At 37.1% G+C, this 14,640-nt stretch overlaps 1 protein-coding gene across 1 annotated transcript in view; it reads left to right on the top strand.

Annotated features, from left to right (window-relative positions):
- The first annotated feature begins 2,944 nt into the window (after window positions 1–2,944).
- LOC135223806 (chaoptin-like) overlaps window positions 2,945–14,640 on the top strand; it is a 79,082-nt gene continuing 67,386 nt past the window's right edge. Inside the window, exons 1-3 of the mRNA XM_064262630.1 lie at window positions 2,945–3,078; window positions 11,751–11,862; window positions 13,224–13,383. Coding sequence (XP_064118700.1) covers window positions 2,969–3,078; window positions 11,751–11,862; window positions 13,224–13,383 — 382 coding nt within the window. The 5' untranslated portion in view covers window positions 2,945–2,968. The remainder of the gene's footprint in view (window positions 3,079–11,750; window positions 11,863–13,223; window positions 13,384–14,640) is intronic.

Genomic DNA, 14,640 nt, shown 5'->3' with positions numbered 1-14,640 from the left:
CTCTTAAGAAAATAGGGAAGTCGGGAACTGCATTCAAGTCTGAAGATCTTGCTCATTCCCGGCCCACTTATGAAGTGTCAGGTTAAAAGTAGGGTGGTTCATTATTCAAATGAATACGGATGGTGCAGATCTCGCTCTTATTTTTTTTTTCCTTCGTCGCCTTTTTCCTTGAGGAGAAGCTTGCATTTTGTTTTTTTATTCCAAACTCCTGGTCGATTAGGCAGAAGAAATATTACAAAGCTGTAATGGTATCATTACTTCTTGAATTTTTCCTTCGGCTCTTTCCTTGCGCCGTTTCTACATTTCCTACATTAGCCTTCTCCCCATGTGACCTTTATGAGATTAAAAAAAACCTCCAAGGTAAGATCTCTTTGTCATACAAAACAATTAAAACCATTGCAAGCGCAAATTCTAAATTCTAAACATCGCATTCGGGAGCTTTCAATTCACAGACACAAATGTCAAAATGTGCTTTCAGTCAAGCAAGTCCCAAACGTCCAAAGAATACGAGCAATGTTCAAAACAAATGATGCAAGAAACTCGTGTTACGACAACGACGCCAGTAATATTAAACAAGGGCCGGCCACTGTAAGGTCTTGAAGGAATAACTGCTTCTGGAAGCAAAGAATAAATGCAGTTGGATGCTGACGGAGTGTGCGTGAATGGAGGAAACCCACTGAATAAAGTTCTCGATCCCTTGAGAGTCAGTCATCCAATGCTCTTGGATTCTTGAGAAGATGGTCGCTTACAACATAATTAACTGATCTTTTTTTTTTTCTAACTCTGCTTATTTAAAACGTTACCAAATATTGAAACACTGAAATATTACAATGAAATGGATCTTCCATTTTATGAGAGATTTGATTTATTTATATGCATCGACAACAGATACACACACATACTACATACATACACACACACACACATATATATATATATATATAAATATATATATAATTATATATACTATATTTATATTATAATTACAATCAAAATCAACCACGAAAAACATTCCAATCTTTTATACGTAACAGCAAAAATAGCTTCAAAAATACTACGTGTGTATGCATCATTATATATATATAATATATATTATATAAATATATATATATATATATATTATATCTTATATATATATTTATATATATTAATATGTATGTATAATATATATAATATATATATATATATATATAATATATAGATATTTATATATAACACAAAACACGCAAGGAGGACAATAACTATAGCGTGTCTCGCAGCATGTGCCGTTAATGACGGAGACAACTGTAGGGAACGGTGCGACAGAACCGGTTCGCTTCATTTGAATTGGGAGTCGTTACGGGTTGCTATGGAGACCTCCAATCGAGCACTAATTGTTATCTCAACTAGAATGAAGTGTGTTTTATTATAAACCAATACATACAAAGCGCGTTAGAAATTATTTCCTGCCTCCACACGTAATGTGCGTTGATTACTTCCACTTTATTATACAAATGTGTATAGTATATATAGATATATATACACACACACACACACACATATATATATATATATATATATATATAATATATATATATATATATATATATATATATATATTCCCTCAAGAAACAAGAACTCAAAAAACCATTCGGACACTCAATTTTTCCTCGACTTTCTACATACAATATATGTATCTATTCCTTTGGCAACAAACGGTTCAGAAGCCTAGCTATCCTTCACACGACTTTTTTCGCTTTTTTTTCAGAAAAACGAACGCGTTATTTTCTTATGATAATAAGGTCATTTTTTTTTCTACACCAGCAGTCGTGAACAAGAGTTACAAACGAGGTACTGATGGCCGCGGGGGGAATATTTTCTCTCCAAAAAGGCCGTTTTCCACGGATTCGACAGTTTACTGTCTGTCACATGAACGCGGCTATTGGTGAAATGAACTGAACGCGGCTATGGCTGAAATTCAAGAGCTGGACACCGCTCCTTCAGTAGCAGACGGATACAGTTAAACAAAAGATTTATATCATGATCACCGCCCTTTGCCTAACATACACATTTAATAATAATGGAAAGGAAAATTAGATTCATGTCCAAGCTCTGGGACCTATCAGGTCATTCAGCTCTGACAGGGAAACTGAAAGTAAAAAGCTTTGACAGGTGTAACAGCAACTAAACTTCCCAGCTGCACTATGAAACAACTGTTATAAGAGGGTGGAAAGTAATGTGGAAGAGAACATGAAAAGAGGTACAGTAAAAGAAACGAAAGAGGTTGCAGCTTGGGGCCGAAGAGACGCTGCAAAGACCCTCAGTAATAACTGCAGTAGCCCCCCACCCCCCCTCGCCGCCACGTAGAATACTCTAATATCAGTACAATCAAACACTAATAACCATCATTTTCATCATGTAATTAAAAAAATGGCCAAAATTTTGGCTCCAAGAGTACAGTTACGGAGGTCCAATTTAGACAGTTCACACCAAATTACCTCTCCTGTTATACCACCTAGGTTTGTTTTACTGAAGGCGACAAAGACAATGGAAAATTTCGTCCTCAGTTCATCAATAAATCAATCACCACTTGCGTCATTGATCACAAATTACCTGAATTTCAAGCCAACAGCACCAAAATAACTCATCAATGAACTCCAATCAGCTATTCTCTTATTCACGTGTCTCAAATATTCCATCTTGCTTTGAAAACACAGGAAAAACGTTTATTTCATCTAGCAAATATATATTTAAAAGCTATGAAAAACACAACTATCATTTTCATTTGCCTGCTAAATTACCAAAAGCTAAGAGAAAACGCGCCGAAAACATTGCCAAAATCAATTTAGATCTCCATTCAATACCTAAGTCTTCGTGTCAAACCAATCCCAATACTAATGTTTCTTCTATCTGTAAACTAGACTAATATCTAAATCTCCGTATCAGTCCAGACCTCAAAACTAATGCTTTTCTTATCCTTCTTTTGCAGATGTGGTACATCAAGGTGGGATGGACAATCTTAATTGTCACATTTCTCTCCATGACCTGGGCTTATATGGTTGGGGCCGCCGAGGTTGTCCAGAACACGCACATAACGAAGTAAGTATAGAAACTTTAGAACGTTTTGCTCAAAATATTTATTTAAATAATAATAATAAAAGAGACTAATATTACTCCTGGTTGAAGGTTATTATGAAATAAACCTAGTTTCTGATTAAGTACAATAGAGTAAGTAGAAAGTTCTTGTCAAAATAAGGAAAAACACTGAATATATAAAAATAATAATAATAAAAAAAAGACTAAATTACTCCTAGTTGAAGGTCATTATGAAATAAACCTAGGTTCTGGTTAAGTTCAAAAAAGTAAGTAGAAAGTTGTCAAAATAAGGAAAAACACTGAATAATGAAAAAAAATGAAATATTTACTCATGGTTGAAGGTTATTATGAAACCCCTAATTTCCGATTAGATGCAAAGCCAAATAATAAAACAGTTTCTACAATAAATACACCGAATTTCTGGTCAAATATAAAACCAAATCAAAAACACTTCATCTGGGAAACAACGTAATTATATAAATCTAATTTCTGGTTAAATAAAAAATGAACGATAAAGAGCTGACCCAATGAAACAAATGACATTAAAACTATTTTATCCCTATTATTGTCTTTAATTCGGTTATCGTCATTTTCTTTAAACTGGCTCCCTCAATCCGTTCCAGTCCAGCAAACATCCACAATATTCTCCTCCCCATTTAGAAACCGTGATCAGATTTCGCCTTCCACTATTCACAGCAACATCAAGAAATAAATGGAATGACCTTGCTTACAGATCCAATCTGCATAGGAAATTTCTCTCTCTCTCTCTCTCTCTCTCTCTCTCTCTCTCTCTCTCTCTCTCTCAGCATGTAAAATTCACTTCTGCAGTCTGTGCTCCTTGCACTCAAAGTTCTCCCTCAACATGATTTTAAATATTAGATCTCTCTCTCTCTCTCTCCCAGCACAGATAATTGACTTCTGCAGTCTGCGCTCTTGTCACTCCAAATTTTTCCTACCCTTGATTTTAAATATTCTCTCTCTCTCTCTCTCTCTCTCTCTCTCTCTCTCTCTCTCTCTCACACACACACACACACACACATTCAAACCCTTTTTATCTTTTACCACTCCATTTACCATTCAATTAGCAGGAAAAAAACAATAACGAACAAACTAACACCAAATTAAAGGTTAGTTTTATAACCAAGAAACTTCCAATATAAAACTCAACGTCTCTTTATGTGTCCTGTAAAGCTCCCCGTGTGTATCCTTTCACTGCTATTCCCATGTATCCACAAACGACCGAAATTAAGTTTATAAAACACCAGCCGACGACCGCCCAATTTTCCTCCATTATGACTCGGAGTTTTAGAAGGGGAAGTACATATCGTTCCCTTAATGAACAACATCCACTGCCACAATTGGCGTGTTGTCGAAGCAGTTTTGCCAAATGTTCGAGAGTAAAGCTTTACTGGAAGCCGCGCACACACTATGGTATATATACTTGTTCTTTCTTTCTTTCTCTCTCATTCAAAATGAAGTCGTTTCCCCCAAATAAGTGGTTAGTCCTCAAGGAAAGCAACGACAACTATCACTGCCATATTCACACTTGAGCTGGTAAATAGTGGATGAGGGTTGTGTGCTGCGAACTTTCACAACATAGTGGCTTCATTCACTTACAAAGATGGCTCACCTACAGCCAAAACACACTTCACCAGTTTACCTTTATCTTGCACGCATTTCTGCTTGCTGCAAGTTCAGGCCCTCCTTTCCAGTATATTGACTACACCATAGGTCTATCTTGCACACACTTCTGCTTGCTGCAAGTTCAGGCCCCTCCCTTCCCGTACCTTGGCTACCCCATAATTCTAACTTGCACACACTTCTGCTTGCTGCAAGTTCAGTCCCCCTTCTTTCTAGTCCCTTTGCTACACGATAGGTCTATCTTGCACACACACTGTTGCTACCTATAAACTGAAGCCCCTTCTTTTGTAGTTCCTTTGCTACACCATAGGCCTATCCCATAATAAATCTTCCTCTCATTCCTCCTAAACTCTTCTCCAGTCTATCATCTTCCATTCTTTTCACATGGCCGAACAATTTTAAGATACTCTGGCCCCCTGTGATCTGCACTAACCCTTTTAACATAAGTATCTTTTTTCAATGCTTCTTATGCAATCACCTCATTTCTATAGGTTTCATTCACATTCAACTTTCACAATTATTTCCGTCAAATGCACACGCGTGCGCATATAAATATATAAATATATATATAAATATATATATATATATATATATATATATATATATATATATCATATACTGAAATTATATTTCATATATATATATGTGTGTGTGTGTGTGTGTGTGTGTGTGTGTGTGTGTGTGTGTGTATGTATGTATGTATTATATATTAAATAAATACATATATGTATATATTAGAGTTCGATCTTTGCAATCTTTTTCCATATGAGATGAAATCCAATCTACATCAAACTTCTATAAGTTATCATTTAAGGCACAACAAGCAAGAAAAATATCCTCTGTTAAACAACACGCTACAAACAGAGTAGTTGATTTATATGCGTGCCTGGCCTGGTACGGTAACTTCTATTCAGCCGTTTTCCGCCTACGTAGGTAAGCTGATGAAAGCTTTTGCAATTAAGCGAGTACCAGCGTTAGCTAATGATCACTAATAATCCCACATATAGGCAAACTGAACTGGTTTATATATCCGGTTATTGTGGAAACGATATGTAGTGTATGTTGTGTTTTCATAGTGCTGTAACTTGCCTTTATTTTACCACAATGCTGTTCAATAAAAATGAAAGGTACTACAGTGTAACGGGAAAATCTGAACGTGGCTAGCCGAAATTAGGAATCTAGGTGAAAATGCTTCATAGAATAAAGTCATTTCAGGGGCAATTGTGCTTTAAATCATGAACGCTAAAACTATTTAAGAAGATCAAGAGCCTCAAAACGAGTGAAATGCGTGAATAATCTTATATACTTTATAAGAGAATGAGCCATCCTTAAACAGCGAGAAGCCAAAGAACGAAAGAAAACTGAAACGCTTATGAACCAAATAACCGTGGCAATGTTTCGTTAGAATTTATAAAAATGCTTGTGATATACGCGAAAATTACTATTTAGCAACCATTTGACGGTCAACACCAACCCCTCCGTCACTCCTCCTCACGTCACAAGTCAAAACTCAGTCTCCTTGAACAATAAGTTATGCCATCCTTACATTTAACGGTTTCATTACTTGCAACGTTATATAGCTATCTACTGGTGTTTGTTAATCAAGATAATAGGGTGTTTAAACAAGAAGGAAATCTGCCCGGCACCCCTTTTTGTACAGATGAATGCCGAACGTGGTAGGCTATTATTTGTATTATTTTTATATTCATGATAAAAATGTATGTTCATTTTACTCCATTCGCATCTGAAAGATACTAGTAGGTTTCGTGCATCAGAATGTCATTTGTTATTTCTTGCCTATGGCTCTATTCCTCGGTTGCTAGGGTAGCTCGACCTTAAACTAACCTGCCCTATGTAGCTAGTTTCCATAAGGTTTATCGTATGATTCATTATACTTAAGTAAATATGTCAATGTAGTATCATATAAAATGGCGAGGTAGTATTATCTATTAAGTCGTACCAATGCACATTATCTGCAAGGCTTCCCAACAGCTAGACCTAGGCCTATAGAAACTATAACATGGGCTAGCCTAAGTTTCTTAATTTACGCGCTACATATCAGGAAATCGTCACAACTCAAGTGATCAGCTTGATTTACAACTTCGAAGTGCGACAAATTAATGAACGTAGGGCTAAGGGAAAGCTCAAAGGCCAATGATTTTGAACCATTCACCGAGCGTAACTACACAATCTGTTGAGGTTGTAAATGGCGGCTTGAAAATCTTCCTAAATCTACTAGCCTAAGCCTAATATTATCATCATCTGTAAATCATCAAAATACCTGAAAACATGAAGCCTGATTAAGCACATTACGTGAAATAAATGCTAACACTAGTCTAGGCCTATGACACCAGGGTAGTGAAGCCTACCCGGGCTTAGTGTGCATCACATTAAAACGACGTCACGTGACTAATGCGCAAAAATATTACCCTTAAATTAAATGTTCAACTTACGTGAATCAGGTCCACGATGCCTCGTCCAATTTCGAGTCGCAAATAATTACCCGACGAGCACAAACGCGCGTAAACACTTGACACACCAAAATATAAACTTGTCACTGATGAGGTCACGTGACTACAGTGACAGACTGACAGTGTCTGTCAGAGTGTCAGTCTCAGCGGCATACTGCAAATGGCGCCATAAACCACAGAATCGCCGAAGCTGTTAACCTGCCTTATTAAACATCGAAGTTCGCCAGTAATTGGGCTTTTATTCAAAGAAAGGACGATTGAAAAATACGGATGAGAGTATTAACGATCAATGCACCCAATTCTGTGGAAATACGCATGAAATGTCTTGCTAATTGGTTGACTTGTGTGAAGTTAGGCCATACCTACCAGGAGGGGTTTGTCGAGTATATACCATGGGTGAGCGTAAAGGGAAAAGGCCGGACGAAGGTATCCTTTTAGTAATATAATTTGTGTCTAAACAATGTGGAAAAAGGTGTATATAAGGCAGTACAGGTGAGATAATCTGAGAAAATTCACGAGATCACGAGAATTTGGCCGTCTTTTGTTTATGATCCCCCGAGTGGTTGGTGCTAAACATGGCGGGACTCCGTGTTTGGTACCAGACTTACGGGGATTAAAGGAGAAATATAGACAAATGACGGTGAATTTGCCATTATCTCGGTTAATTACTCAAATTATCTCCCATGTACTGCATTACATACAATTTCCTACATAATAGAAACGATATATTCGCACGGCTGTCTCCTTTATATATATGTCCAAGCATATATTTCCTTGAATCCTTGTATGAAATATGAAAAATGCTAAGATGGTTATTAACACCGAAATAATGCATTTTCTCTCGTGATATTTCACTGTATCAGCAAAACTAAAACTTTCATTTTAGTGATTTATAATGACGAAGGCAAACAGGTGCTTTTTCCTCTCTCACGGTGACAGTAGAGAGTAAAATAAGAAGTTCCGACAAAGTTTTCCCCCCAAAAGATAAAACTCTCAGCCTTACTCAGCTTAAAAGTTTTAGGGCCCACGATTTCTGTTTGTCAGTGTCTGACGTGAAAATGATTTTTGAAGACTACGGTTTTCGTTTTAGATTTCTGAACTCAATCGAGTTATTTGTGGTAGCTCATGTTAACGCGTTTTGTTTTGAATGGAAAATGTTGAAAGGTTTACAGACTTTAGTACCTTGGGAATAACTTGCAGCCAACGGGAATTATAGCAGACAAGTGCTTCTAGCCTGGCCAGAATGTGAACCTAGACCTATAGTTTAGAGACAACGATAAACACAGTAGAATAATGGTTGTGGTTATATATATATATATATATATTATATATATATATATATATAATAAAATATATATATATATATATATATATATATATATATATATATATATATATATAATGCACAGGGAGTAGGAGCAGGAACAAACATGGCGAAGTATTTTACACTTTATTCCGACGCGTTTCGCTTTCAGCAGAATGCATCTTCAGGGTCTGTATGATAAATAACTGACTAATATAAATTAAATTGATTTGAAAATGTCTAAAAATTATTTAAAAACTAGTTAAAATGAAAACCGAAAACTTCACATATAGATAAAAATACACTAACAATTAATAAAACAACACGAGAAGTTAAAAGCACATACGTTCTTCCACCACTTTTCTTCTTTCCATCCTTCCGTAGGAAATAGTGCCTCTCCTAACAATTGTTTCATAGTGCAACTGCGAGGTTTTCCATCCTCCTGTTAACATCCATAAAACCTCTTACTGCCAATCCGGTTTCAGCGCTTGGCCTTAGGCTAACTTCCTTATAATATAAGTATATATATATATAATATATATATCTATATATCTTTTCCCGTAACACAATGGGTTCCCGACTAGGCCGATTCTGTTTAGAACTAAACCCTGATTTGCTGTATTTAACGTTTGACCTCTACTGCTAATTATCAACTATTCTTTTATTTTCGAATTAAGGCGCTTTTGCAGATACTGCAATCAATTGTCTAAGTATAGTTATTATAATAACCATTGTGATAGAAACGATAAAATGTTAATTAGCAACTCAGCTTAGTGGGTTCACGCAATGCGGCGAGGACGCCACTTTTGCAAACGATCACTAATTGTTTGCAAGTTCTCATCAGAATAAAAATGTCCATGTAACCTTGGATGGTACTTATTTCTTCTGCATTTTGATTACAACAGATTTACAAACAAAGGGAGCCTTCATACTGGTAAGAGTGCTATATTAATAAAACCGAAGAATTTTTTATTTATACACTTGAGCTGGAGATTCATTTTGGTCAAAATGCAGTATATATGAAAAGATTCTTTAATATAAACACCCAAATAAATTGACTTTTAATAAATTAATTATTTGTAGCAACGGCTCCAGAAACATTAGTAACAATATCTTGACGTTGAATACCAACACTTAAAAGTTAGTTATTATCTTGTAATCACCGTAATATCAGCACTGAACAAACACAAGACCTTATCATATAAGGAACTGTTCAGCCCGCAAACTGATAGGAGTATGTTTACTTCATCGGTGAACAATATTATTGGCGAGTATTTTTATTCCTAACTTATTTGTTTTCTGCATAGTATTGTCAAAATTCGTCAGAGGGGGTCTCCAGAAAACGATGGATCGAACTTTCTTTAGTCTCAGTAAAAGCTGCGAAGAAGTTTTGGATGTTGCTGACTGTCGCCGATTTATCGCCTTTCGTGGAATACGTCATATTCCAGGGTTGCTGTGTAGACGGATTATAATCATTCTCTCTCTCTCTCTCTCTCTCTCTCTCTCTCTCTCTCTCTCTCTCTCTCCTTAATGTTACGTTACACATTTTCCTGCCCACGACTGTCGCTTTGCACGAATTAGGAACTTCCTCTCTCTCTCTCTCTCTCTCTCTTTGAATTAACGTTTAGATATCTCAGACTGTTAGCAGTACGGAGGGCCTTTGTCCTTCCTCGGGAGAAGCTGCAACTTACCAGATAGTTCCTGTCGCAGAATTCTCGAGTGACCGGAGCAGAGAGACATAGTTTGCACAAGTTATTAGGCTCAGGTTAGGGGACGCGCAGTCAGGTTGGTTGACGAACAATGTCGAAAGAAAAATTTCGTTCGTTTGAAGGAGCGATTGTAGTACTACAAAGCAGAAGAGACAGGCTTGAGATAATGAGGTATAAAGTGTATGATAATGTTTATGTTAAAATATATCAGTTTACACAAAGCTTGATAGTGTGAGAGCTAAGCTGGGTGTAGAGAGTGTTTGTGTACAATTATTCGTATGTTTCTTCAACACATTACTCTGTATAACATATGATATGATAATCCACAATGGTGGAAGTGTAAAATATATATTAAAAACATATAATCGAGAGCTTTCGAGAATCGAGCAGGTTCTCAAAACCTCTCTGTTTGTATGCATATTTTAATATATATTTACCATTACACCATTGTGGATGTCACCATTTTAGTGATTCATGCTATTGTGAGATTATGAATAACAAAGGAAATATCAATTCATATGAATTAAACTTGTTTTTTTAAGCAATTGAAGGCCTCAGAGGTAATGCATACAAACCACTCGTCAACAAATTTCACTTTTCCTAAAAACATCTAGACCAATCGAGGCTTGAGTGAGATTTTGAACTAGACTCACACTTAGATATCTCATGGACGTCACCGTACTCGAGAGCGCTCAACTGACAGTGTGTTGGGGTGGGGGTCGGGGAGGGGGGGAGCGTGGCTGCCCCGGCGAATTCTGGTCCTTCTGGATCGTTGTCAGGGAAGGCTTTTGTGTTCCTGATAAGTTTTATAACCTGTTAGAAGAGTAGAGGGACATAATGGCGATGATATAAGATAACTATCGATTATTGGACTGAAATCTGATAGACATTGTCTCCCGGCTACTTCTTGGTGGCTCTCCGAGTTCGACATTCCCCCTCTTGATTGGCCGGCGCGGCCGAATCTCATCTGCCAATCAGCTTCGTCGTCATATTTTTTACGCGAATCGCCGGCTTATCAGACAAGTATCTGCTAAGTGGAGAGGATATCATCTCTCTCTCTCTCTCTCTCTCTCTCTCTCTCTCTCTCTCTCTCTCTTTCGGAAAATTGGTGGAAGAATCGTGAAGTGCACGAAAGATATTTTTAGGCTGATGATGAAAGCAGGTCAGTTTTATCGAGGTTTGTGCAACCTGCGTTGAATGAATAGACGAGATTTATTATTGTTATTATTATTAATATACTTCTTTTTAAAGATAAAAGCGTGCCATCAAAAATGCTCAACTTTCAGATTTCCCCCATTAAGCTGAAAGGGTCAGCTTTACCTCCTGATGAGTTTTAACCATTAGGCCATCACACCCTTAATGCATTCCAGCTCATTAACACCATCGCTCTCATTAATATCACCTGCAAATGGAAGGGCTCTCTCTCTCTCTCTCTCTCTCCTTCTTCTCCTTCACGTTTCAGCGGATATTTTCTTTTCAATTAGCAAGTTTACGTAGGTTAATTAGTCATTATCAGCTCTCGTCCAATCACTGCGTCTTGTCTTTCCTCAGGTACCCAATCAATGAGCGCCTGACCCACTACCGACCTCATCTGAACGACCCCAGACGACCTGACCGTTATGACATCCCCGATGATTATCCTCCGTGTCAGTTCAATGCACAGGTAAGCTCTGTCTATCTATATATCTATTCATCTGTCTGTTTCATATTTAACTTGTCAGTTATTTGTTATTGATGTATTCAGTGGAATTGTACGATTTAATCTTGACTAAATTATTAAGCATTTGACGCTTTTATGGATGCCAGTCTGATTAGACATTGCTTTGCGTATGTCTGTATGTATGTGTATGAGTGTGTTTGTGTGCACTCACCAGTGCTTGCACGTTCGTGGATGCTTGTCTGCAAACCTATCGACAGATAGGTGTAAGACCTCTAATTGATAATCGAAAGTAAGATCTTACGAGTAATTGCGACTAAGGTTGGCGCATTAAAACAAATGATTCAGTATTTCGCTTCCTTCTTCGTTAAAGGAATAGCGAGAAAAACGTCTAATTGATACCTTGGGATCATTTTCCCTCATTATCGTGACATCGTCGTTTGTAAGTAAAAGGATCTATGTTTATTTTTAAGTTTCTTGTCAGTTCGTTTAAGCATATTCAGAAATGCTTCAAAAAGATGCTAAATGGCAACTCTTTTTTTCTATCAGAGCAGCAATGCTTTGATCAGATTAACCAGTTTTAAAAATGGGTGAATTCTTAAGTAATTCATGAATTTATAAAAAAATGAAAGACATTTATTATATATTTAGACTTAAATTTATCTTTCTTTTAATACGGTGATTTAAAACCACTAAAGTTATAAGTATTCCAGCTCTTGCTTCGGTTAGTTAAAACTGCAGCAATTTAACACAGGTTCGCCACCTGAAGATAATGTAGGATTGGCCTATCGAACTTATTTTCAGATTGCTAACAGTTTCTTTATAGACAGGCAACAGTTTTTTTAGGTTGCTAACATTTGCCTAGGCGGCCAAGTTTTTATTTTTTAAAGAATGCTAAGTTTTTACTGCCAGAACCATTTTTTTTTAGGCTATTAGCATAGACTCTAAACAGGTTTTTATTGAGGCAGCTAACAGGTTTTTATTTTTATTTTTAGCATGGTAGTTATTTTAGCTGTAACTGACTTGTTAGAGTATATGCAAACGTAATATGTCTCAGAGGTATGTGTAAGAGAGAGAGAAGAGAGAGAGAGAGAGAGAGAGAGATGGAGGTCAATTCGCACCCGCGTTTCAATTAGGCCCGGTGACCCACGAACATCCAATATGCATTTGGAGCCCATAAACGCCGCAGCAAATGGCATGCAAAACGTCTCTCGATAGGAGACGGAGGCGGGGCACGAGTCTCATAGTCTCATTCGCTCGTATTGTCGCTCTGGAATTGTGAAAAGCCATTTCTCTCGAACATTGACGAATTCGACACACAATTCCTCCTAGTCCTTTCCTGCCAACCGTCTCCTCCTCTGTTTCAGTGTACGTGTTCGAACACCGGCCCGGACCTCGGCTTGGTATTCTGCGACAACGTGGAGCTGGGCCGGATTCCCCAGGAGCTGAACAACACCAAGATCCACACCCTCACCCTGCGGTCGAACAACCTTCTCTACCTCGACGAGTACACCTTCCACAACACCGGTGAGTTGTTGATGATAACTTGGTCAGTACCGAATTTTTTTTAACCTTTGAAGAGGGAGCATTGCTCTCCGGAGTTGTACTACGTGCTGTTGAATGCTTTTGTTCTGATTTTTTTTTCTTTTTGTAGAACTGGTAAATTGCTCCTTTTGCAAAAACATAATAGATAAATGAACGTTTATGTCCCTGTTGCTCGTAATTGTTTCCAGATTGCGATGAAAGTAGGTTGAAAGGTTCAAGGTCTAGAGAATATACTATTTATTTATCTCTGAACATTCTACCCTGATACCCAGCTAATTCCCCTCCCCCCCCCTTGATTAGATGCCCACCCTCTCCATTCCAGTTGTGAATATATCAACAGCCAGTGAAAAATAACATTTGTGTGTTTTCATTTTAGTTCCATGGGCGACCTAGCACGCAAAAAAAAAAAAAAAAAAAAAAAAAAACTGTTGTTTATCGGAAATTCTGTCGTGGCTGAAAGAAAATAACCTCCCATAGCGAAAAAAAACGGAAATTGCATTCTCCACCCCCCCCCCCCCCAACCTCCCCCCCACCCCGCCCTAGGCCTCTTCAGACTTCAAAAGCGGTAGGCCTCACTCAAAAGCTCACACGTCTCCTTTTAAGCCGAACCATTGTTTTCTGCGTCAGTTGTTTGATCTACGTTACCGCAGGTTATCAAGCTGCACTTTTTTTTTTTTTTTTTTTTTTTTTGGTTTTTTTTTTTTGCCAGGCGAAAGGTCAAAAGGCCATCGCTCGTAATTTCAGTCGTAGTTTTTTTTTTTTTGTTTTTTTTCCTCTCCACGTACTTTGTGCTGATACTGTTTGTGGAACTTTTTCGACTCTTTCGCTGGTGTGAATTGTAAGGTTCACCCCCATTGGTTGTTACAGTTATACATGATTTATTTGTTTACAATCGTATTTGAAAATTATGTTACTGTGAGAGGTCCATTTTTAACATTTCGTCTAATTTTTACACTTTTTTTCTACATTTGATATCGTATAAATTTAAGTTACTGTAATTGGGCCATCTTTAATATTCCGTCTAATTTTCGTACTTTTTTTACATTTCGTCTCATTTTCACACATTTTTATTTGTTTTTTATTTTGATATCATATAAATTTAAGTTACTGTAATTGGGCCATATTTAACATTTGTCTAATTATCACACTTTTTTATAGTATAAGTTCAAGTTTCGTCTAATTTTCACAAATTTTTTTGTATAGAGCACACGTTTTTGGACATTTAGTATCGAGTAAGTT

The sequence above is a fragment of the Macrobrachium nipponense genome, chromosome 10 (assembly GCF_015104395.2).
Source record: "Macrobrachium nipponense isolate FS-2020 chromosome 10, ASM1510439v2, whole genome shotgun sequence".
NCBI classification, from domain to species: Eukaryota; Metazoa; Arthropoda; class Malacostraca; order Decapoda; family Palaemonidae; genus Macrobrachium; species Macrobrachium nipponense.
The sequence above is the reverse complement of the archived record's forward strand: the minus strand, read 5'-3'. Positions and strand labels throughout refer to the sequence as shown.